The 23,757-nt window shown below is 41.0% G+C and overlaps 1 protein-coding gene across 3 annotated transcripts in view; it reads right to left on the bottom strand.

The window, feature by feature from the left end:
- Meltrin (disintegrin and metalloproteinase domain-containing protein meltrin) overlaps nucleotides 1–23,757 on the bottom strand; it is a 112,162-nt gene that overhangs the window by 20,352 nt on the left and 68,053 nt on the right. For all 3 annotated transcript variants that reach the window (XM_084591376.1, XM_084591378.1, XM_084591377.1), the window contains exons 3-16: nucleotides 23,003–23,152; nucleotides 22,832–22,914; nucleotides 21,267–21,370; nucleotides 21,048–21,091; nucleotides 20,855–20,944; nucleotides 20,694–20,765; nucleotides 20,286–20,455; nucleotides 16,457–16,541; nucleotides 12,263–12,399; nucleotides 10,484–10,655; nucleotides 9,609–9,704; nucleotides 8,734–8,865; nucleotides 5,702–5,874; nucleotides 1,768–1,969 (exon numbers count right to left, since the gene is read on the bottom strand). In XM_084591376.1, coding sequence (XP_084447502.1) covers nucleotides 1,768–1,969; nucleotides 5,702–5,874; nucleotides 8,734–8,865; nucleotides 9,609–9,704; nucleotides 10,484–10,655; nucleotides 12,263–12,399; nucleotides 16,457–16,541; nucleotides 20,286–20,455; nucleotides 20,694–20,765; nucleotides 20,855–20,944; nucleotides 21,048–21,091; nucleotides 21,267–21,370; nucleotides 22,832–22,914; nucleotides 23,003–23,152 — 1,710 coding nt within the window. The remainder of the gene's footprint in view (nucleotides 1–1,767; nucleotides 1,970–5,701; nucleotides 5,875–8,733; nucleotides 8,866–9,608; nucleotides 9,705–10,483; nucleotides 10,656–12,262; nucleotides 12,400–16,456; nucleotides 16,542–20,285; nucleotides 20,456–20,693; nucleotides 20,766–20,854; nucleotides 20,945–21,047; nucleotides 21,092–21,266; nucleotides 21,371–22,831; nucleotides 22,915–23,002; nucleotides 23,153–23,757) is intronic.

The following is a 23,757-nucleotide window of genomic DNA, read 5'->3' as shown; positions in this document are numbered from 1 at the left end:
CCCTTAAACGGCAGGGCTGATATTCTGTGCAGATTCACACGCTGCAAACATGCTGCTGTGAACCCATGGTGCTCTGACATTGTTCACTGCCGAAACTTTAATGGTAGTGCATGTTCACAGAACTCATTTGTGCAGAGTCCTTTCGCACCAAATAGCGAAGATGTAGCAGCAAAGGGCATGGGTGAATAATGGCTTCACGGAGACAGTCAACAGAAGAGACTGGCGGCGCTTTTTAAAGCAGGGAGCTCATGCTCGTAGCCTCAACTGTTCAACTGTAACACAGTCAAAATTTGCCTTTTAATGACAGGAAAAATGCCTCTGATTATATGCAAGCCCAGTGCATACAGTAATGTACCACTTATTTCATGAATGGTTTTTAGAAATAATTTTTTTTTTTTTTTCTATAACTAGCTTCGCTTTATAGCCTTCTGCTTTTTGTACGGCAGGCGCAACGCAGTTCTAACAATGATAGGTTCACTCCCACGCCTGGACTTCGTGAAAGCCCGCACGTTCATCCACGATGTGCTAAAGGCAGTATGGCGATCAAATGCTGAGATAAAGCAACTGCCGCCCATCATTGTCAATAAACAGCGTGCAAAAAGATAGCAGTGTGAAACATGAGAATGGGCACAAAGCTGCTGGCCCCTTCGTCCACTATATAATAAAATTCAAGTTGTCATAAAGTGATTTTTCCTGTGAAATTTTATTTCTAAAATGCTTAGTTTCTCCAAAGTTTTTTCGGTTTTCAGAGAGTCCAAAAAGTGGTCTCTACTGTATATATCAGTTATCAGCAATAGCAGGGCTCCGATGATTTTGCCTGGTAATCTGGCTATGCATTAAAGAGAAGTAAACACTTAGAAATGCTTTCTGTCCTGTTCTAATCAATGCATTAGGTGCTAATGATTTATTTCTGGGTTATTACATTTCACGATTTCAGTACATTGGAAGTATACCATTTTGCACAAATATAATGCAGCCATGAATGTAACACGAAAAATAATTTGAGTCTGCATGAAAATGAAAGCATTGTGTGAACATGGCATGCAGTGCACATGACACAATCAAGTACGGCCACCAAGAAAGATGTCGAATGAAAGAACTTTGCATGATTAAGTAGCTGGAGTTAGTTGGAGTTAGATATGACGCAGACTATTTTGAAAGCTTGAAGTTACAAGATAATGATCAATAACATAAACCACAAAAATAAAATCAATGCGAAAAATAGAACTATTTGAAATGAAACAAGTTGGAAGGTCAAATAATAATTCAACGCAATAACTGAAAAGCTAACATGCTGGCCATTATGAGTAGTCATGTTCAGTTAATTTCCATCAGGGACCAATAACTGAAAAGCTAACATGCTGGCCATTATGAGTAGTCATGTTCAGTTAATTTCCATCAGGGACCATAAATTGTTCTCTTTAGAGAGGCAATAATGAATATTAACAACAGCCTTGCAGAACTTAGAAATCCAGGAACTCAGTGTTTGGTACATGCAACCCCCCCCCCCCCCCCCCCCCCCCCCGAAGGACAACATGACTATTCCAAAAAACAGAGCAGTAACTTCTATCAAACAGACCCGCTGACATTCACTTTCAAGTGAAAGTCTAACCTTCATTCATACACTAGTAAGACATAAAAACAGCTTATCAACCATCATCTGAAGACTGCAATGAAAGTAAGCTAGCTGTAACCGATACAAAACAACAGAAGCTCACTCTTTCAGGTAGTAATAGAACGACTAATAAGCACCGCAAGTCAACAAACCTTGTTCGTGCCACATTTAGCACCATTTGGAGACTGGCCAACATCAGCAGTGAATAAGCCCAAGTCCACAATGGCTGATCGACATGTATATCGTTTGTCATTTTCATCAATGTAAAATTTGGACTGCACAGCTGCTGATTCTATGCCGAATTCCAGTCGCTCATTCAGGTGCACACAGTGCAAGGTTCCACACATAACATCCCTGAAAAAGTTGATGAAGTTAGCAACTTTTTATGCTACCCAAACAATTCCACTGATAAAACTCAAAGATTTCATAAACTTTCCTATTTTATTTTATCTCCTACCTTCTTAACTGCAACCATTTCTCACATCAGGCTAACCAATCAAAAGGAAAAGAATGTTTTACAACAAGTAAAACGCACACAATAAAAATGCACTGTGCCAGCTAGAGCTTTGATCATACAGAGTAATCTAGATATTTTTACAGCACAATATCAGCATCACAAATTCACATTTAAAGGTTTCAAAACAAACTTTTACCAGGTAGACCAAACAGATTTCATTTAGCAACCACAAGTAGGAGAAAGCAGCTAGAGCATTCAGTCTTTTGGGATGCAGTTAAGCACAGCACGAGGGTAATTTTATATATGTACAGTTAATAATAATCAGATGTAACAGAAAAGCTAAAGGTGTGTGGCTTGAGGCTGCTATATTCGGGTGCTAGTTATTTAAGAAAATTTGCTCTGGTTCATGGGTTACACATAATATTTGACTTTTACCTTAAGCTATTGGCTGATACAATCTTAGCCTGCTATTGGGATGCATCCCGGCAAGCCAAGAGGTCACAATGGCCGCACTAAAATTGTAGTGTTTAAAGGTAGGCGCCTTAAACGAAAAGACTTTTCTCCAAATGCATTACAGTGAAATGCCTCTACAACGAAATGATGTGTATAACGAAGGATATTGTAGGTCTCTGCCTGCCAAATTCGTATCTTTCATATAGACTGCACTCTACAACGAAGACCAGTACGATGAATTTGCCTACACAATGAAGGAATTTGGGTGCCCTCAATTGCCGATTCGCTCATTTACAATGAACATACATAGCGGCATTTTCATTGCTCCCCACAGCCGCCAATTAGTTACGGAGGGCATGGTCGACACCACAGCAAAGACAGCTCAGGAAAATCCAAACTTTGCAGTAGTTATGGTAACTGCCACACAAATGAAAAGAAAAACATGTACAGAGGACAGAACAACTGAACGTTTTGACAAACGGTGCTAGAGTAGCCTATTGGCAAACAGCAAAACTAAAGGCACAACGACCTCTATGCTCCTATTCAGAGGTGGTGCTAAAAAAATTACGGAAGACACTTTGTCAAGAGTAAAGTGTGAAACGGCGAAGCCTGATGCCATTGCCAATGGTGATTTGTTGTGTCAGAAATGCCACGGAAGCACACAACTCGTACATTGTTATGTGGATGCTTGTACGTTAAAGGCCTCCAACATACTCTACGCCCATGTCTGGCCGTGTGCGCCGATGCAATGAGTCATCCCACGCAGCGCCGAACCACTCAGACACCCACGCCCAACGACAGCGACGTCATGTGTGCGCGCAGATTCAGGAGGCGCACACCTGTGCCTAGCGACAGTGTTGTCATGACACAGGGAGACCAATCAGGAGACTGGAAAGCTGTGACAGTTTCTACTAACGGCAGATGACCTTGACAAGGAGCCATTAAAGGCTTCCGCCTCAAAAGCAAGCTGCAGTGAACTGTGGCACACCTGTAGTCAGCTGCAGACATGGAAACCAAAAGCGGCAAACTCTGAACAGCCCACATAAACATTGAAGAAGGTGGCACTGCAGCGGCTCCTTCTGCATCGACCTAACTGGGAGCCTATGAAATGACAAACTTCAGCGAGGGCTTGCTGGCACTTCCCTTCTCTTTGCCCCGAGTCAGACTATGCGTTAAGCCTATGCATTCAAATTCTGCACTGGTTAAACAAAGTTGAGGACACGCGGTTCGAGCAATTTTTTTTTGTTCATCAGCATGTACAGAGCAGCGTTTGGTGTGGATCGGCAAAATGAGTGTAAATCGCGCAGGAACACTGAAGCAAAGACGGTTCTCCCTTGACGAGTAGTTGCAAACTGTCAGTGCTGTCGCGAGTGGCCATAAAAAGAAAAATGTTGCAGAACAGTATGAGATCAGCGCATAGATGCAGTCAGCAAAAACTAAAGGCTATGACAAGGTACAATTACAAGCGACACAAAGCGAGACAGACCAGTGACAAGTGAATTTGCACTTGTCAGTATTGAATTATCCGTTAGGTAGGTAGGCGTGTTTGTGTGTGTATGCACATGCGTGCATGTGTCCTATATCAAAGCAGCATAAGATTGCTTCCTTGCAGCATTCCTGGTGTGCATGTACGATTTCCATTCTCTTAACATGGGTTCTGCCAAATGTAGTTTGTTATTCCATGCAGACTGCCATTTTTCGTTTAGTTTATAGTATAACAGCTTCATGCAACCTTTACAGAGCATATTCACTTTTTTTTTTTTTTTTTGTTGGTTGTGAGCATATGCAGTGCATATGCCCACTCAATCATTGCCTTTAATTCTAACATGATCTGGGACCCAGCAGAATATTATGTCATGTCCATCAGTTGTGGCTACAGTTATCGGCATCATCTAGGGCAAAAAGAAATACGCACACCGAATCACTAACACCTTACTTTGCCAGAACTAACATCTTCAAATTTTCTTTTTTCCCGTGCACCATAACCGAATGGAATAACCTGCCATTATCATCACTTCAGGACTTTGATTCTTTAGAACAGGCTGTGCATTGATTTGCTGTTTTTCTACATCTTGCTTGTACTTGTGTAAATTTTATGTTCATGTTTTTGCACTTTATGCTTTTGTGTTTACCTTTGGAATTGTTGCCCCTCCTGCCAGGATCCTTCACTGGGTCTGCAGTATGAACAAATAAATACTATGCATGTTGTCCCCAAGTAGTGGTGTGACTGTATTTTATAGTGAAGAGCAGCGAGTACACCTGGAAGTCTGCATAAATTATACTGTTTGTGATATTCTCGTTGGCTAAATTTTCTACCGTGACAGACTGTGTAACACTCAGCAGTGAAGATGGCTGCATACTGTTGAAGTCTTATCATTACCTCCCTATTTTTTGTTGTATAACTGCGCTTCCAATGGAAATAGCTGTTTTTGAACCAAATCCCACAAGTTTGTGGGATTTGGGAATTTCACCGTTGCCTTTGCATGGCCACTGCCTGCATCCTGCGATTTTCTCCTCTTTTCCCTTCTCCCGTCTCAGGTGGTGGAGAGGTGGCCGAGCAACTTATCACTGTCATTTGGCCACGGTTCGGCCCCAGCACCCTATGGCCTTTTTTCAGTGGCATTTTGACGAGAAGACTGAGCCCGCTTCGACTGCCGCTCTCGTGAGACAATGCAAGATATGTATGCTGCTGTTCTTGTCTACCGGCCCCTTTGTCCACCCACACACACACCAGTGTGTACGCAAGCTCGCCTGCATGAGGCCCTGCAACTTACACAGCAGCTCGAGTCTGTCGAGTGAAGTCCAGCGATTCCCGACAGACATACCTTGCATTGGTTGCCACACTCATTTAAAGCGACCCTGCGGTCACTGAGAGAGAAATCACAGTGCTGCCTATTGCGCGCTGGCGGCGCACATACCTCTTTACTACTTTGTGAGCACAGCGATGTCTTGCTTCTCGCGCGCCTCGAGACTGAGTGACAGAGCGCGTGTGCTGCTGGAGAATGGCATTCAATTAGCATCCCCTTGTGAACTGGAGGCATGTTTCATATCAGCGAATCGCTCTCCTCCCTGTGGAGGTTGAGTGCGCAGTGCGGGTTTCAGTGTACGTGTGGGTATGCAAGTGGGTTCAGCTGGAGAATAAACGTTTTGAGCACCAATAGATTTGTGAAACTTACTCTTTGTTGCACTTCTTGTACGTCTTGTTGAGGCGGTTATATCCACAATTGGCATTTACCTCCCCATCATCATTGCGCTCAAAGCACCGCTGGTCCGCCATACGCCCACTAGAACCCCACAGCAGCTGGCACTGGTCGTCATGAGAACGGCACTGTTTACCGAAGCAGTATGCCTGCAAAGGAAACACTTCCAGTTATTTGACAGCACATGCTTGCACAGCATACTCCATGAGAAAAAGTTCAGCAAGGAATAACTTCTATGTACTCTCATAGTCAGAAGTTTATAGAATGCAATATTAATTATATTTCTTTTCTGTGCTTGCATAGAGCCGATAACAAATAAGAAATGCCTAATTATGAGTTTGCAAATTTCTGAGTGCACCCTTAAATGACAAGCAATACAACCTGGATGCTATGGAATCTAATTTCTTTGCCAAAAGTTGCATTTCAAAAACTCGTGACAGCAGGAGCACATACCTCAGTATACAAAAGGAAGACGTGGCTAATCTGTACTACTATACAAGGTGTTTCAGGGAAGACTAAGTAATTTAAATATATAGCAAGCTCAAAATAGAAAAAAAAGTATTCGAAGGAACAAAGATTCTGCTGCGGCAGACACAATATGCTGCAAAACTACTATAATTATAAAGCTAATTAACAAAACACAATTAATTCAATTTATTACAATGGGGTGCTCAGTTTCAATGGGGAGTTTGAAGCTGTGAACAAGACGATGCCACATCAGTTTCGGTTTCATAAAAAAAAAAAGAAGTGTGATTTTTTCGCACTGCAGGGCTTTAGAAAATGAGTTTTTCTTCCTTTCAAAAACACACATGGCATCATCTTGTTCAGAGCTGTAAACTCCTCCCTGAGACTAACCACCAAATTGCAACAATTAAAACGTTAATTAGAGGGTTTATTTAATCAGTTGTAGATTAGAGTAGTTTTGAAATATTCGTGTCTGCTACGGCGGGAAGATTGCTCCTTCAAATACTTTTTTTCTGTTTTGAGCTCGCTTTTTTTTTTAAAGTTACCTAAAGTCTTACTGAAACACCCTGTATAGACCTTTTAGAGAGCAGTTCCGCTGCCTCCAACAGGTGGCGCCACTAGGGCGGCCATCATTTCTGGCTTTTGGAACGCATCGGTGGCCACTGTGGAGAGATGCTGAACAGCTTGTGTAAGGGTGCCGACTGGCTTTTAAACACCTCCGCTTAGGTGCGGGTGTCCTCTGTCTTGTTGAAGCGATCTGAGGGGAAGTAGAGCTAATGACCCGGGAGAGAGCCTGTTATACCTAGTGGCACGGGCAGAGGCATATTATTTTATTCTCTTTTTGGTTGCCTCACCATATTATATGTGGTTTATTAGTGAAAAAATAGACAATGCTTTCTACATATGGTGCACATTATGACGTATGGCCCCGTATTTCTTGGTGGAGTACCGCGAGTTGATATGTTTCTTTCGGAGAGACTAGAGCGCCTGTGAAGTGTAAGGAAATGACTATCATAAACCTCACTCACCAGCTTATTTCAGCGCCGGCATTAGCTGCAGAAATGCGAGAACGACCCTGATGTTTTCACAGGAGTTATATACTGCATTTTTGTACTGCTGCCTCGTTATTTCAGTAGGATATTAAAAAGTATCTTCGTATGGCTATTAATGTCTACGCATTCATAATGAATTTATTGTGCTGAGAGGGAAGGTCACCGTGTGCATGTCTGCGAACCTGTATGCATGCTTACTTCAGGCAAGTACTGATGCAATACATGCAATAATTGCTGTTTTTATATAATTAAAGCAAGGATCAGTGGTGAATTTCAGCATGATGAGATTTTTATATGTCTACTTGTTCAGATCTGCGGGTGCTGAACCCTGGTGCAGTTTCCAGTCTTACTTTCACTGAAGCTAAGACGAACGTCGCTGAGCGCCTGACGTGGCCTTTGAGCAGCGTAAAAGTCTTTTGAAGCCAAGACATTTAAGGGAGGTAAAAAAGTACCTTGCCAATTATCGGAGGATTACATTCGCGTTCATATCCAGTAGTAAGTATTGAGCACAATGCTCAACGGTGAACATTTTCCCATTTATTTGACCATACCCTTCAGCCTTCATAACATTCCCTTTATGCCCCAAGACAATAAACATCGCAAAAAAAAAAAAAAAAAAATCCTAATACGTCTCAACCAGCGGGTCTGAACACGTTTTCACTGTTTAGCCAAAAATATTGAAAAGAAAGGCTTCAGGTGATAGTCAGCTTATAATCTGTTTAGTTTGACAGTAAACTATGTTGTCCACAGAAAGCACTAGCGAGACAACCGATGAAAAAAAAAAAAAAAAAAAAAAAAAAAAAAAAAAAAAAAACCTCGCCAATGGCGGACGAGTTTGTTGACACATTCTAGCCAATGCAGGTATATTCAGATGATGCTATAAATGAGCTAGGTGATTATATAAAACATTTTGTAGCACCTGTACATGCTATGCGCATTCACACGAAGTTTCTGTGATATCTACCAGCTCGTTGTCCTCAGCGATAGCGGGTACGCAGCACCTTGCAGCTGGGCGCCAGCGCACCGGCAGCTGCCAAAACCAGAACGCCCAAACCAAAACCAAAAGCGTCTATAGAGATTACAGTTCAGTGTATGCACAAAATGAAATACATTGTAGATTCACATGCTTTGCAGCTGCTAAACCTGCTCTGTTTACAAGTTTACGTGCAAAAACATAAATGAACAGAAAAAAAAAAAAAAATTAAGCTGGAACCTTTTTTGCAAGATTTCATTTATTTCATCAAGGAAGAAGGCAAAAATTTACATTTTCAGAACAAACAAACAAAACAAAGTAAGCAGAAGAGAATATACAAAAAATTCAACAGTTTTTGAAACCAAAAAAAGCAAAGGGTTGGGGTATTACTCCCTCTTTTGCTATCTTTGTTTTCAAACTGAAGACTAGGGTCTGGTCAAGCATAAAATTACACACTAATTTTCATAAGTGACTAGTAACTAAGAATCAAAAGAACATTGAAATATTCAGCCTCTCACCTTGCCTCCCCCACATTCTGTTCCATCTTGTACAAAGACGTCTACTGGACAGAACTCTGACACTCCATCACAGTATTCTGGCAGATCACACTCCGTCACAGAATCTCGACATAATGTGGCTGCTTTCACGACCTAAATGAAAATGGAAAATTAGATGAGACTTTATACCTCGAAAACAAACTAACCAGCCAAATACGCATTCAATGCACATGTGCAGAAAGAAAAAAGTTATTAACCAGTAGTACGCAAGATAGCAGCATATTTTAAATGTGCAAATACATGTTCCTGCAAACTAAACTGAAATGTACCCAACCTGACAAATTTTCAGGAGGGAAACATGATGACTATAATGACTGAAAAACATTTACGGCAACTTAAGAATTGACAAGCTTCAGCCTTAGCTGGCACTACTACATGCGACAGTGTTGTATGGCTTATTTCGTTACTTTGCATGCACACACAGGCACATCATAAGGTAGTTTAAAACAACAAACTGTACTATAATACCAGCAATGAGAATTTTGATTATCAGACATTATTCCCTCATAGAGCTCAGCCTACTTGTACATTCACACAGAAAGGCTTCCTACCAGTGCACCTCATTTACGTCTCACTATACACACATTCACTACAAAACTTTTTGAGAAATTTACAGCACCTCTGTATAAAACAAGCTACACAATAGAAAAAAAAGTTTATGCTGTTGGGGCTTTCCTTATGCCCACAAATGCAAGACCGTGCTAATGGAAAGTGACCATGTAGAGCGTTTAACTACAGACCTGGCAGGTGGCACTGTTCCTGTCAGTGTAGAGGTTTTGTGCAGACAATGTGATTAGCAGACAAATTCCCCGATGGCATCTCAGGCTAGAAATTACCTGACATGTAGAGACATCACAGCAAGCACCAATCGCACATACAGCATGCGGCTTGAACTTGCAGGTCGCTGCGTCACAGCATGGATTTTTGCAAAACTGAAAGAGAAAAGATGCAAAATTCTTATCAATATGAATTCCTCGCTCCCATATTTTATTTGAAGTGATGCAGTTGTGGCTTCAGATTTACTTCAACTGAAAGCTCTGAGAATGCATGAGGATTACATAAACATGTGCAGTTTTTTAGCCAAATCACATGCATTCATTATGGCAATGAAATATGAGGCCTACCACCTCATCTACACAGATGCACAAAGATACTGTTACTAAAAGCAGCACCACTTGAAAGAATACTGCTACACGAATCTGTGCAACTTTTTACACAGGTGTTTATTTTGTAGCAACTATGCATTTTCAATGCATCATATCAAGCAGTGTCAGTAAAAGCAGGGTTTTATTTAAAAGAAGAGTTAAAAGCAGTGGGTTCAACACAGCCATACTAAAAGCATGACTGCGTGTGCACAGGCGTATGTGCATGTGCATGCATGCTCAGGAGTACAGAGATTTCGCTCAGGTGAAATTCGACCTCCGAGCTTGTGTTCGTGACAGACAGAGCAGCAGTTCATGTTTCCCACTCTGGCCCAGTTGTTAGGACTGTGTAATGTGGACAACTGGCATAAAGTTTGAAGACATAAACTAGCCCATTCCTGCCAGGTGATGCGGGATCACCGAGTCATCTGAGAAGTATAGGACCCTCTTAGAAACCAATCTTGACTCTCCCTTGTGCAGCACAGTGTCTGTCTACTCCCTTCGTTCCACCTCGATGCACAACTGCACGTTAGCAAGTGTAGGCAGCCTACAACTTGAAAGAAGCGCACCTCCATGGGCCCACAGTCGCATTGTTCATCCTCTTCAAGAAAGCCATTTCCACAGACAGGACCCATGATATCTTCAGGCAAATTCCAGAGACAGAAGTCCATGCCCTGCTCAAATGATGACTGCAGGTACTGCTTGGAGCATGACGACCATTGACTTGGACTGGGTGGGTTGCTGTTGAAGAACAATGGTCACCAAAAGGCATTTCCATACATTGTAAAAAAAGCTGCACTGCCTTTCTACTCTTGTGAATGTACTACAAAACTCTTACAGGCACAATTAACGGCATAATATTAGACTGCTACACCTTACATGGTCTGTTTGCATTCCTACAAGCACAATATTACTATTAGCTTATTTTTTTGTCTTTACAAACACTCTACATGGGTGCAGGTTTAGCAAGAGGGATTGAGGTGAGGGAAGGAGCGGTTAAAACTTTTTAGCTGATAAAGTACAATAATTCCCTCCCCTCCTCATTTTTTATGATGAAGGTTTAAAAAAGTACAAAATACAAATCATATATGACTGCTTCCCCCCCTTCTTGAACAAGGTCAACACCTTGATCTTGATGCTGCACAGTTGACAGAAAGCCTCTTTCTTCTTTCCACCTTCCTTTTATCTCCCACCTTAAGAGAAGGTCTACAAACACTAAATCATGAATGCAAAAGCAGATGTTCCCATGAAAGGAGTAGTTTCATGTGTCAGTAAATAACACTAAAGCATATGGGGCACTGTGGCCCCTATTAGTTTCCACCCGTGCGCACTTTTTTCTATTTGTATTGATGCTTGCCCGGGCATGAGAACTGTCAATCATGAAGACATCATGCTATCGGCGCGGAACGAGGATAGAAAAGGGTGTAGGAAGCACGGCTCGAGGCTTTTGTCAGGCGGAAACCTTGCGAGGGGCAGTTGCGTGGCCGCCGAGCACCACAGGCATGTCTGAGGCACACGGACAGTGGAGCAGAGCCTTGCTCAAAGTCATTCCTTCGGAGATGGGTTAGGCTTTTTTCCGTAGTCGCTGCCACGCGACAGGCAATGTTCGTTACACTGCTTGGAACCCTTTGGCCACATCGCATTGCGCTATTCGCGCTGCAGTGTGTTTTGTCTTGCCGCGTTAAAGGCCTGGCCCTCGTTCTGTTTTATTCTAGGTATTGATTTGTCTCGAGTCGAGACCGCATGTTTGCAGCACAGTGGTGCCTGATGTTGTTTCTTTTCCGAGTGCCTTTTCATTAATCCGGAGTAAAGTGTTTTTTAAAAAAGATTGGATTTGTCACTCGTCGCGTGAGACCATGGCTCGCAGACCCTTTATTTTGAAGGCAGGGCAGCCTTCAAGAACTAATCAGCTTGGCATCACAACATGGCCTGGACATACATAAATAAGTGCGGGGTGTACTTTTAGTTATCAATGCTGAGCCCTGAAAGCATCTTCTCTATGCCAATTATGTCAGTATTAAAAAGCATGTCTGTAGAGAAGCTGCCCACTCACTACCAGAACATGATACCCCTTTCTGCAGAAGTTGGAGTTCAAAGTACTAGTAATCGGACTGAATCTGAGGCCAAGATGCCAGGTGTAAACACCCAATGCAAGAATCTCTTCACCAACATGGCTATAATATTTCGAGATGCCGAGAGAGCTCTTGCTAAAAGCATCCTTTCTAAACAAAAGTAGTTGGTAACTATATCATAAAGAGCCTTTTGATGGCACTGTGGCATGCCACCCACCAACATAATGCAGCGATTAAAGCTTATTTCAACAGGCAAAAGAACAGATAAAAGCCAACCTTGTTGATGATGCCATGATACACCTCTTTTCAGGGCAGTGGCACTTGGTGTCCTTATCATCGTGCTCCATGCCAAAGTTGTGACCCAACTCATGTGCCACAGTAGTGGCTACAACACCAACCACTTCATGATGATCCTGAAAAAGGAAGTGATAGAATAATAAAGATGACAAACAGTTTAAACAACCAATTTTCTTTCTCATTTGCTACTAAACAAAGCTACATTCAATAGCATGTAAATAAGTAAGTTATATTGAGTTCTTAAGGTGGAAAAGCATCCAAGGCTATGAATCACCAAACACAAGGTTAGAATTTGTCATGAGCAAAATATTCTGATACCTATAGTTTAATTAAAATGCTGCCTTGTCTGAGGCACTTAAAAATTTGTGGAGTCAACAAGTGCTTGTTCACTTAAAAGCAGCATGGGGTGCAATGAGACGTGTTCATTGTAAAATATTTCTTTTAGTTCTTTAAGCTGTGTACACAACATTAAGATGGGGTTTACAGTGAGTTCATTGCCACACTTCTCAGACAGGTTTTTCTTGTTTTGTCAGCAGAAAGTTGTGAGTAGGGTTGGTGTGTCCTAGGCAAAAGTGACATAAAATCACTTCAATAAACCATTCCTGGTGTCTACTTGTCTTTCATTCTCCTACTATGGGTTTTATAGAATGCAATTTGTTGTTAACCTGGTCTTTCCATGCAGCATGCCATTTATTTCTTAGTTCACTCTACATTAACTTCAAACAATTCATGTGTGACAATGTCCCTTGTTTTATTTGACCAAGCCAGACTTGTATAGCACATGCCATCCATTTTCTCGTTACCCTCAATCCCAATATGGCTGGGGCCCAGCAGAACCTTATGTTATATTTCTGAGATGTGACTCACTATATTGTGTACGATATTTCCTATAAAGCATTTCTTGGCTGCAGTGCTGTGAGCCTGCTCAAGGAATCAGTGTATATGATGCTGGTTTCGATTTTCTCTTGTACTATCTGCTCTACAGCCACACATGCAGCACAGCACTTGGCAGTAAAAACCAATGCACATTGCCGTAATCATATCACTTTTAAAAATAAGTGATGGAAAGAACAAACAATGTGCTTGAACATATGTTTTGTCATTCTCAGTATACCGTGTTGCTTAAAATTCCACTCAGATTTATGCCGCCATCATAGTATATGCCAATAAGCTTAGTTTATTTTGGATAATTAGTTCTTTAACCTTCCTTGATTGCCGGTGATGAACAAGTACTGTGTGGCAGCCAAACTACCACAAGGCAAGGTTTTTTAAAACCTGCCATGAAAAGTGCTGCACTAGCAACCCCCCCTCCCCCCCAAAAAATACAACGAAATGCTTTTCTTGTATTTTGCTTTGTTCTTTCCCTGCATGTTGTTTGCAATTCCTTATAGCCAATTCTCAACTCAATCAGCATACGCAACCATCATAGCCAAATAACACGCATTAATTATCACACCACACAAGCAAGCAGCTTATGAGAACTCTGACATTTACCACTGGTGTTCTCTTTTCTGCATTTTTTTTATGAAATAAAAGTACTTTTGGCCATGTTTTCGAGCTAATTCTTTGTACAGCTAATTATTCTGCAACATACATCCATAACCTAAATTAACTTTAAGCCCTTACAACGGACACAGAAGAAAGAAAATACAAATTTTGCTGTGTACAGAGGTTGCGCTCTAAAATATCTTCAAGGTAAAATGACAGTTTTTCTCAAGATTACTGAGGATGTTCCTCTTTCATTTCATTCACTAGCACAAGAATGAGCACTGCCAGTCTGAAGCTGGCGCAATAGAAGTATAGTAGATTGCCAAATGCACAAATGTCATGCAACTCAGCTTAATTCAGTTGTCCAATCACTGCCTCAGCCTGCTACCTGCTATGCTTACCATCTAAGTAAACGTATAACATGTGAGCTGCCATAATGTCTACTACCCCAGTAAAATAGTTTCGACGATTGATGAAAGTGATGTTTATGATGCATAAATAATGTTCACATCTACTAGATGGGCAGAATAAATGGTCCACACACAACAGACTGGCACAAGAAGGGCTGTTTCTGAGCAAACCAGCCAGGACAAACTGCACCATATTAACCATATTAAAGGTAGAGCTCCAATTGACAAACATTTTTTTTTTCTCTGGCAGAATCCAGGAAAATTAGCTATCAAAACGAAAACGCTGCAAATGATTTGGCAAGTGTACAATGAAGATGCTATGCTTAATCTCTCATCATTAAGTGACACTGATGCTTTGCATAAGGTATGAAAATGAACTCTTTCAGGACCATTCCAGTGCCAAGCATTTGATCAATGGTTTTACTGGTGCACCCAAATTTCTGTGCACAGCATGCATGTAGCTCCTTCTAGGACATAGTTTGACAATGGTAGTTTTGGTTTTCATCAAGCTCACTCCCTTTTCAGCAGCTACATAGTAGAAAGAATTATTTGAAGCGCAGTGGTCTCAAATGTCAATATACACCTTTTGCTGTTACTGTATTACTCTTAGCATTACCAGAGCACCATGAGTGTGCCTACCAGCAGTGCTTGCACAGTGATTGGTCCCGATGCAGCAGGCATGCACTTAGTAGGCGGGCACTTGGCACCATCTGGTGCTCTCGAGGCGAGCTGCCATGCGTCAGGACCAATCAGCCTGTGCACACTAGCAGCGGGCGAACTCCCAGCACTCCGGTAACGCTAACGGTGATCCAGTACATACTACGCTAAAGGTGTCTAATAAAAATGGAGTCAAGCTCACATCAGGTCACATTAGGAATTCAGCGCAAGTCACGTGATTCCGCTGCTTCTACTGTGGATTTTTATGTAATGACCGCAATAGCAAAGAGTCTTCAGACTCTTTGCTATTGCGGTCATTCACGAGCTCCGACCTCAGCTTCAATAGTTACTTAGGCGACAATCAAGCTGCAACTGCAGCTAAAGGCAAGCATACTTTCAATTTTGGCTTTATCTCTATTCACTACGGCTTCAACAAATGATAGGGTTTCAGCAGGAAGGGAAGCTTCAGCACGTGTGATGGCTTCTCCAGAACACCAAGAAAAAAAAAGAAAAAAAGGTAAAAGGACTCTTGCAACCACACTGAGCCATGTTTGACAGCCTAGCTATCAACGAAGAGCTCCTTGAGCAAATCTCGATGGCAAACCAGATCGAAATCCATCACCCTTTGCAAAATGTGCAAAGGATAAACCACGAAAAGGTAAAAAATGCAAAAGCTAAGCTGTACTGTGAGCAGAAGACAGAGCTGAAAAATGAATGTCTTTAGCAACTTAGCAATGTAATTATGAAGATGACATGCCTTCAAGATGGGCTTCACCACATATCATATTAGTTCTTTCCCTGCACCTTACTGCTAAAGTTAAGGAAACGGGTATCTCAGACACAACAATCGCAATGGGAACTAGATGGACACTGGTTCCGAACACACACGCAAGAAAAAAAAAAGATAGGCGTGGCACAATTTCCCACCCAAGAAAACAGGCAATGTAGCACACTTTGTATAATCTGAATTATTTTATCATAATTTTTATTTCAAAATTTATGAAGTTTTTAACTTTTTGCCTTTTTTTTTTTCAGCAAGTTTACACATTTTTCCTTTATATTATGCATAAATTTTAAAAAATATTTAGAATGCATTCTGGCACATATGTTTAGCAAAATCATGTAAATATTTCATTTATTAAAAACATTTCTCAAAACAACTTCAGAGTTGCTTGTTTTTTTCCATGGTCTCAAAAGAAAGCCTGCTATTCTTTATTAAATGGTGACAATGCATGACAATGACCAGAAATTGGTATGCCACTTCTTACTGTAGCATGATAAACTTTCTGCTATTATAAAGAACTTCACTTTGGCATATACGTGTTACTGCAAGCCAGCACATTGTTCTTCTAGGCACCAAAGGCAAATTAAACTTAAGGCATATAATTAAGACTACAAGTATGTTGAAACAACACAGGAACAATCATTTGTTCATTTTTGTAGTGAAAAATTCTCAGGGCTGCCACTGTTCAGTTTTCTTTTTTTTTCACCAGTAACTAACTTGGCTATTTTGTCACTGTCAAAATGCCACCCAAACATGAAGGATTCAAGACGTGCATAGTGCTTTGTCGTTCTGTAACCCTACATTATTTTGAGGCTGGCTCAAATAAATGCTTACCTTGTTAACACCGCCAGAGTATTCGTATGTGCAGATGGGCCCCTTGAGTGCCTTTCCAACAACACTGCTGTCTAGCACGATGTCTCTAAAGAAAAAAAAGATAACAAAGGATTAATATGAGTAAATGAGCAATTCAGAGACCACAGACAGACTGATGTAAGGTACTTCCTTTCAAGCATCCTTTTAGAATTATGTATATTGGATAAATATGACAGAATAAGCAGAAAAACACTGCAATGCTCATAAAAAAAAATTTGTTCTACCCAGTCATAACTAGAATTATGATTAGTAACTTTGTAGGTGCCTTTTCTGCATTCATTCAAGGGCAACAATCAGTAAATATGTGAAGCACAACACTACACCAGTTAGAAGCATTTTCTGACTGTGTGCAGTTTTAATATATGGGAACTATTTGAGCATCTGAACCAAACATCAAGCCCGAGAGTTCATTCTGTCATGAAAAAAGTGGCTGCTTGTAGATAGCTTACAGTAATATACAAGAAGCCACTCCACATTCAATCTTTGCAAAGGACGGCCAAGGCAACATTTTCTGCAAAGTATTACCTTTGCATTAGCTTGTTTAATATACTGTGCTACTCCCATTCAAGTGTCTCTTGCACATAGCTGCCTACAGATTTTCTTGTACCAAGCCACCTATCTAAATTTGCTTTGCTGCTTCAAGAGAACAAGGTTCAACTGTACACCAAGACACGCATCAGCCTAAGTGGTAAAAACCGCTACAAGTAAGGTGAAGTGGGAAAATAAAGGTCTGAAAACAACATTCAAAGTGCAATGAAAGGCTTTTTTTGTACCACCACTATAATGAGCTTCACTGAATGTTAAAAAAGTTATTAAAGGCCAACTCCAGGGCTTACGGATCTCAATGAAACTTTTACTGCATGTTCTAGCCAGACCATTTACGTTAAACTATGCGCTATCATCAGGGAATTTCGGGCCTATTCGAACCCATTTTGAAATTTTCCATATCATGAAATGAATGGAAACAGTCCTACAAGAATCCTCATGTTTACTGTATCACAAGCATAACTTACTTGTGGGCATCTAGTTCACAAAAATTCTAACGATGATTACGATACACCCTAATGCAAAACTTCATCACAGCATTTTTACGACATCCTGAGGCCAAGAATTTGAAAGACGCTTGTATGTTATGGTTTGTTTGTTTGTTTGTATGTATGTATGTATGTATGTATGTATGTATGTATGTATGTATGTATGTATGTATGTATGTATGTATGTATGTATGTATGCATGTATGCATGTATGTATGCATGTGCAGTTATAAAGCACACTATTTTTTTCACGAGCTAAAAAGAATTTCCCAGAAGAAGAGAAAGAAGAGCAATGAGTGAGCGGCAAAGACACAATGAACCAGAATATATTGTGTAGCGGACAGGAGCCTTTGCATCCCTAAAAATGACGCCCACTTCGGGCCAATTTCAACAGATTGCAATGGCAGCGCCACCAGAACACCTACGGATTGCAATGGCACTTGCGCAGTTGCTGTTTTGCTGTCAAAACGCTCTCGGGGTACTTGCTGCGCAGGCACGCGGCGCAATACGAGTTAACAATTCTGCTTGCAGGCGACCTCAGAAACTCCATAGCAATGCGTGTAAACACGTTCAAGAATGGCCGACAGCAGCGTCACTGCATCCTTTCTCATTTTTGCAGAAAAAAATTACTCCCGTCCGCTTCACAGTATAGGTGGTATGCACTGGCGCACAGCTGTGCCGCGGCATTGCGGTGCTACGACGCTGCCCGCCATTTTTGCGGTGCATGCGGCAGACGACCTAGTGCACTGCTGGTGCAAGTGTCGTGTCGTGTCTCGTGCAGGTGCGGGTCTCGTGGTTGCAGCGCTTTGTTTGCGTTCGTGGTGTGGATTGCCGACCATGGTCCCGCGGTGGCGCTTAGACGGCAAAACGTTTGAACTACTGCACATTGCAGCTAGTTGAAAAACAACGGTTCATGATGGTGTTCTGCATGCAGCTGACAATCTAGTGCATTATGCTGGTGCAGGTATCATGGCTCGTGGCCGCAGTGCTTTATATGTGGATTATGATTTAGTTTTGGTGTGGCAACGAAACGTGTGCTGCCTTGTCAACTGCACTGTGCCTCTGACCAGCGGAAGTGATGAAACTGAGCGACTATGCGAAAGGTCTGTTCAGCGTTGAACGCGATCGATACGTGGCAAAAGTCAGGAAATGCGGCGGCGACGACCCTTTTACATAGGCCAACAGAGTTGACCGACGGTGTGGATACAGCAGACATATACTACTATTTAGTGCACAGCACAAGCTTTTTGACTAGAGAGCAGTTAAAATGCAAAAAATCGTTGCAGTTGCATAATTACCTTATGAGTGGTCTGGTTCAACAGCCAAAGGCTGCGTGATGGTAACGTCACTGCGATCGGACAGGTATGTGTTTTTATACCACTATTGCGAGCCAGTAATGAGCATGCAGTAAAATTAGCCATTTCCTGCTCTGTGCGTTTTTGGGCATGTGCCATTCGCAGTCATACCATAAAAAACCGCTGCTACCATGGCTCCTTATAGAAGCTGAGGGCGAAGTTGTCCACGCCCACTGTACCTGCATGGCTGAGTTGTGGGTGGCATGCTCTCACAATTGGAGCGGTGAGAGCATGCCACCCACAGGCATGCCAAAAGGCGCAGTATCTGTCACAATTCTCCGCGGACACATGTACCACGCCGTAAAGAACTGGAGGAATGTGAAACAGTGGTCACCCTCTTTACTCGAAGCATCATTCACCGCCACATTCGCAACAAATGCGTAGCAGAATGTGGCACTCAAGGCTTTCGCCTTTCACCACTTTAGTCGAAGTGTCTCGTAATTGTTGTTATCGAGAAGAGCCCCACATGCGGCAAAATTTCATCATTGCGTTGATTCATTTTGCGACCGGTTCGTGCAGCCGTAAACTGTGCATAATGGCATCATGAACCGTTGTTTTTCAACTGGCTGCAACGCGCATTGGTCCAAACATTTTGCTGTCCAAACGCCACTGCGGGGCCATGGCCAGCAGTCTACAACATGAGTCGCTAACAAAGTGTTCAGACTACGAGACCCGCACCAGCAATGCACTAGGTTGTCTGCTACGTGCACTGCAAAAATGGCAGACGGCATCTTAGCACCTCAGCGCCGCGGTGTGGCTTCGCACCAGTGCATACCACCTATGTTCACTGTAGCACAGAGCTTGTAGCTCTTCTTCTGAGAAATTATCTCTGGCTTGTGACTCTCTCGTGGCTTTTTCGCTCTGTTACAATGGCAAGAGCACCAGCTGCGACATGGCTCCACGCGCCGAATGGGCACATAAGAGCTGCATTCTAAAATGAGAAGGAAACATGATCGTTTAAGAAATTTTGGATGTTTTATGAATAAAGTCATTACTTGGAGTCACTAGAAGCAATTTAACTATGTGCAAGGATTCTGCTGATGATATTCAAATGCAATGCTATGTCACGCAAAGCCAAACCTTCTGCTGTGCAGCCCATTTCAGATCATTTCATTTTTGTGTGTATAGCTAAAATTTGTTTAAGCAGTACCTTAAAAGTGGCTGATTATAAAAAAGAAAGGGGCTTTAGGAAATATATAATGTAAGCATTAACCTTAAATACTCAAAAAGACCCTAGAGTTGCCATTTGAATGCTTAGGTAATGTACTCATGAAAATTTAACATTGAATATCATTTGAACAGTTAAAAAAAAAAAACGCCATTAGTTGGTTGTATGGGTAGCAAGATACCAATGCACACAAGAAACTGCAAATATCAAATGCAGTCTGACATATTACTCACGTTATTAGTTGAGCATTGTCATTTGGGTGCTCTCGAGCAAGCCGTTCTCGCCGATATTGTAAAAACTTGGTTAATGTAGCATCCCCATCAGATGACATGACTATCTCATCATGCTCTGTCCAAACAATAACTCCAACCAGTGCAATAAATATATTCAATGGGGCATATAGCTGCAATGAAAGCAAGAAGTTAAGCCACATAAAACCAGATGCCAAAAGAACTGGTGAGTAACGCTAATGAAGGGAGATGCTGCTAAGAAAAAAAAGTTCACTTCGTCATATAGCAGTCTACACATGCACTGCCTTCATCCATTGCTTTCTCCATCATGGCAAAGAGACTGCCCTGCCTTAAGCTACACAGAAGTCTAGCCTAGTGACATGCACTGGAAAATGAAGCATGCAAACTCACCGCATTGACTATGTTCGCTATTTCCTTGCTTCTCTCAAAAACTGCTTCTTTATTTCGCTTCATCTTTATGAACTGTAATAATATGCCAAAAATAAATATACAAACTACTGCAGTGTAAAAAAAAGTGTGGCCCAGCACAATAAAATGAAAAGACAACTTGCCTCTTTGTTATCGTTGACAATTAAAAGCTCTACGTAACGAGATCTTGCATTACTTTTGTAAGGTGGTTGAATCACAACAGACCTCTTTGTCTAAGTAAGACAAAAAAGAAACAAACATTTTAGCGAGCAACTCAACCAAGGCAAAAGACACTGAAAAAGTGAAAAAGAGCTAAAAAAAAAAATAGAGCCTTACCCGCTTGTGGGCATCACCCCATAGGTTCCATGAGTCATTGAATCCTGGCCAGATAAAAAGTCAACCAAGAGTTTAATAGAGAGCTAGAAATGATGTTTTTGAGTGCACAGTTTTTTGTGCAGAAAAGCTTGTATGTCTTATGACGCATTTCTCTAAATTTTAAAGCCTTATTGTAAGGGCTTGAGAAAAATTTGAAGCTAGTATGGTAGCAATACATACCACATCTCCAGGTCTTCTCTTTCATATCAGATGCTTTAAAGAACAAATGCTCGGGAGGGTCAGGGTGAATATAATGAATCTCAGTCCCATCGAACACAACTCCACTGTAGGGAAAAGGGGGAAACAAAAAAGCGAATGTTGCACTACTGCTCACGTTTCAGCATAAAAGTGAGCACTGCACAGCTAGAACAACTTACAAAGCTAGCTAATATAATGCACTGCACTTTAATGGACAATAAAAATAAGACACCATGGCCGCATGACATTTGAGACTTATTCAATGTAAGAAGCCCAACTAAAAAAATTAGGAGGGTACTTAAGCTTCGCATTAAGAATAGACCCAGTAGTGTGCATTCATTTGCTTCATCTTCTTTTTTGCTACAGTGGACTATAATGCAATGGCTCAGCACATTTAGTGCGACAAATGTTTAGTTAAGATGGACTACGAATTTTTTTACCTACGACAGACTATGATGAAATGACTCCGTATTTGCTTTTTAATTTTTTTATTCTTTTCTCTTTCACTTTTATTCTTTCTAATTTTCCATTGTTTTCTATTTATTGATTCAACTTTTATCATTTTAAATTATCGATATTTAATCAATCACGGCTTTAGTACTAACCACCAATAGCCCACCACACTCCCCATCTATTACCTAGCATTTATCGATTGACTAGAGGCCTATATTTTTCCTGCCACGTTCCGCACACTTCCAACAACTACCAAAAACACCCGAGACGACACTGAGGTATGGCGGCAGCTTTTTGAGTAAACGAGCTGCATACACTTCGCATAAAATTTCCAGGTTCAGCACTGGAGACAGTCACTGACTTCCTTATTTCAGGAATACTAAAACATCTACACCCTCTCAATCATAAAAGAGCAAGCAAGGCAACTAATGCAGAAGGCAATGTTACACGCACTGCACAGATAAGTTATCCAAATTTTCAGACTTGGTAACTTTATGTAAAGCTGCCGAGTTCTAAACGCACTGATTTGAATAACTTATTATCAACACAAACAAAGCTTCCATATTTCTAGATAACCTAAATTTGTCGATGTTTTGCAATGTGCAAGCTTTCCAAGTGAAACTCATGCACAGACAGTGATGCTGCACAGCAATGCAGATTGAGGAAAGTCGCAAGGTCTGGTAGTTCACACTGCTAGCTTCTCTCTCCATAAGATAAAAAAATAGAAAAGTAACAGCAAATAACAAGAAATCAAATGAACTTAGGTGTGGGAAAAATCATGCCAGAAAATTTATAGAGCGCAATGAATCTTCCAACACTTGGTCCATGCAGCTGCAATAAGACATGACAATATCAACCTGCACAATGAATTATGCTACAGAAATAAAACTACAGCCTCTGAAGTTGCCATAATAATAATTTACAAGGAGAAAGTGCCTTACAAGTTGCAGTGAATTGTCCTTATCTCCACTTATCAATGTCTAAAAGATTTACTATACCTGTGCAGTAACTTGAGACTAAACGCCAACAGTAAACAATTAGAAATGGCAAACATACTAACTGTGACCCTGTGGTAAGAAATGAATCTCGCTCACCTTAGTCCATTACATGTGCTAACAGCAACCCACGAGTTTTTCTGTCCTTGAACTGTGCCGTGATAATAGCAGTGCTTGTTGGTCTACGTGGAGAAAGGACAACAGCATAACAACATAAGCAAAAATATTAACAAAAAACTTATTTGTAAGCGCTACAATGAAGCCACTTACCCTCTTCATGGGATGATCTATGATGTGACTACTGTTTTCATGGTGCTTTTCAAAATAATTTAATGGCAACAAATCTTTTTTCATTCGCAGGTCTAGTGTGTAAGGCTGACCAAATGCCTTGAATGAAACCTGAAGAACATCTTGATGAGTCTGGAAAGATAGTAATTACACATTCAGACAAATAATTGTCACTGTTGTGTTGGGTTTTATGGAACATAAGAAAATAAGACTGCCATGTGCAAAACACAAGGTTAAAGATATGTTTGCAACAATAAAATTTTAAACTGTAATTCCTTTATTAAAGATATAATTTATTTATTTATTTATTTATTTATTTATTTATTTATTTATTTATTTATTTATTTATTTATTTATTTATACAAATACCTCACAGGTTCCAATAATGACACATGACACCGCCCCATCTGCATGTTCCCCTAAAAATAAGATGGCAAAGAATGCAATTTAATTATTCAATTGAATTCCTTGTCCTACAATGCCACCTACAATGCCGACCAATGCAGAACTTGAGAAAGAATAAAAAATACTTAAACAGACATTCACAGCACGGTTTGAAAAACTTATATGCGAATGAGCTGAACTGCAGCTAAGCGAACAAAAAGCTATGAATTAGAAAACTGAACTGAACAATGTCAAAGCAACACTAGATTTCCTTGGTAACCAATATGACCTAAGAATAACCATGAAAAAGTTGTTGCCGAAAACTCTGCTTTGAAGACAGCTGTCAGCAAATT

This window comes from Amblyomma maculatum, chromosome 1, assembly GCF_055883805.1.
Source record: "Amblyomma maculatum isolate TAMU_Amacu chromosome 1, ASM5588380v1, whole genome shotgun sequence".
NCBI lineage: Eukaryota > Metazoa > Arthropoda > Arachnida > Ixodida > Ixodidae > Amblyomma > Amblyomma maculatum.
The sequence above is the reverse complement of the archived record's forward strand: the minus strand, read 5'-3'. Positions and strand labels throughout refer to the sequence as shown.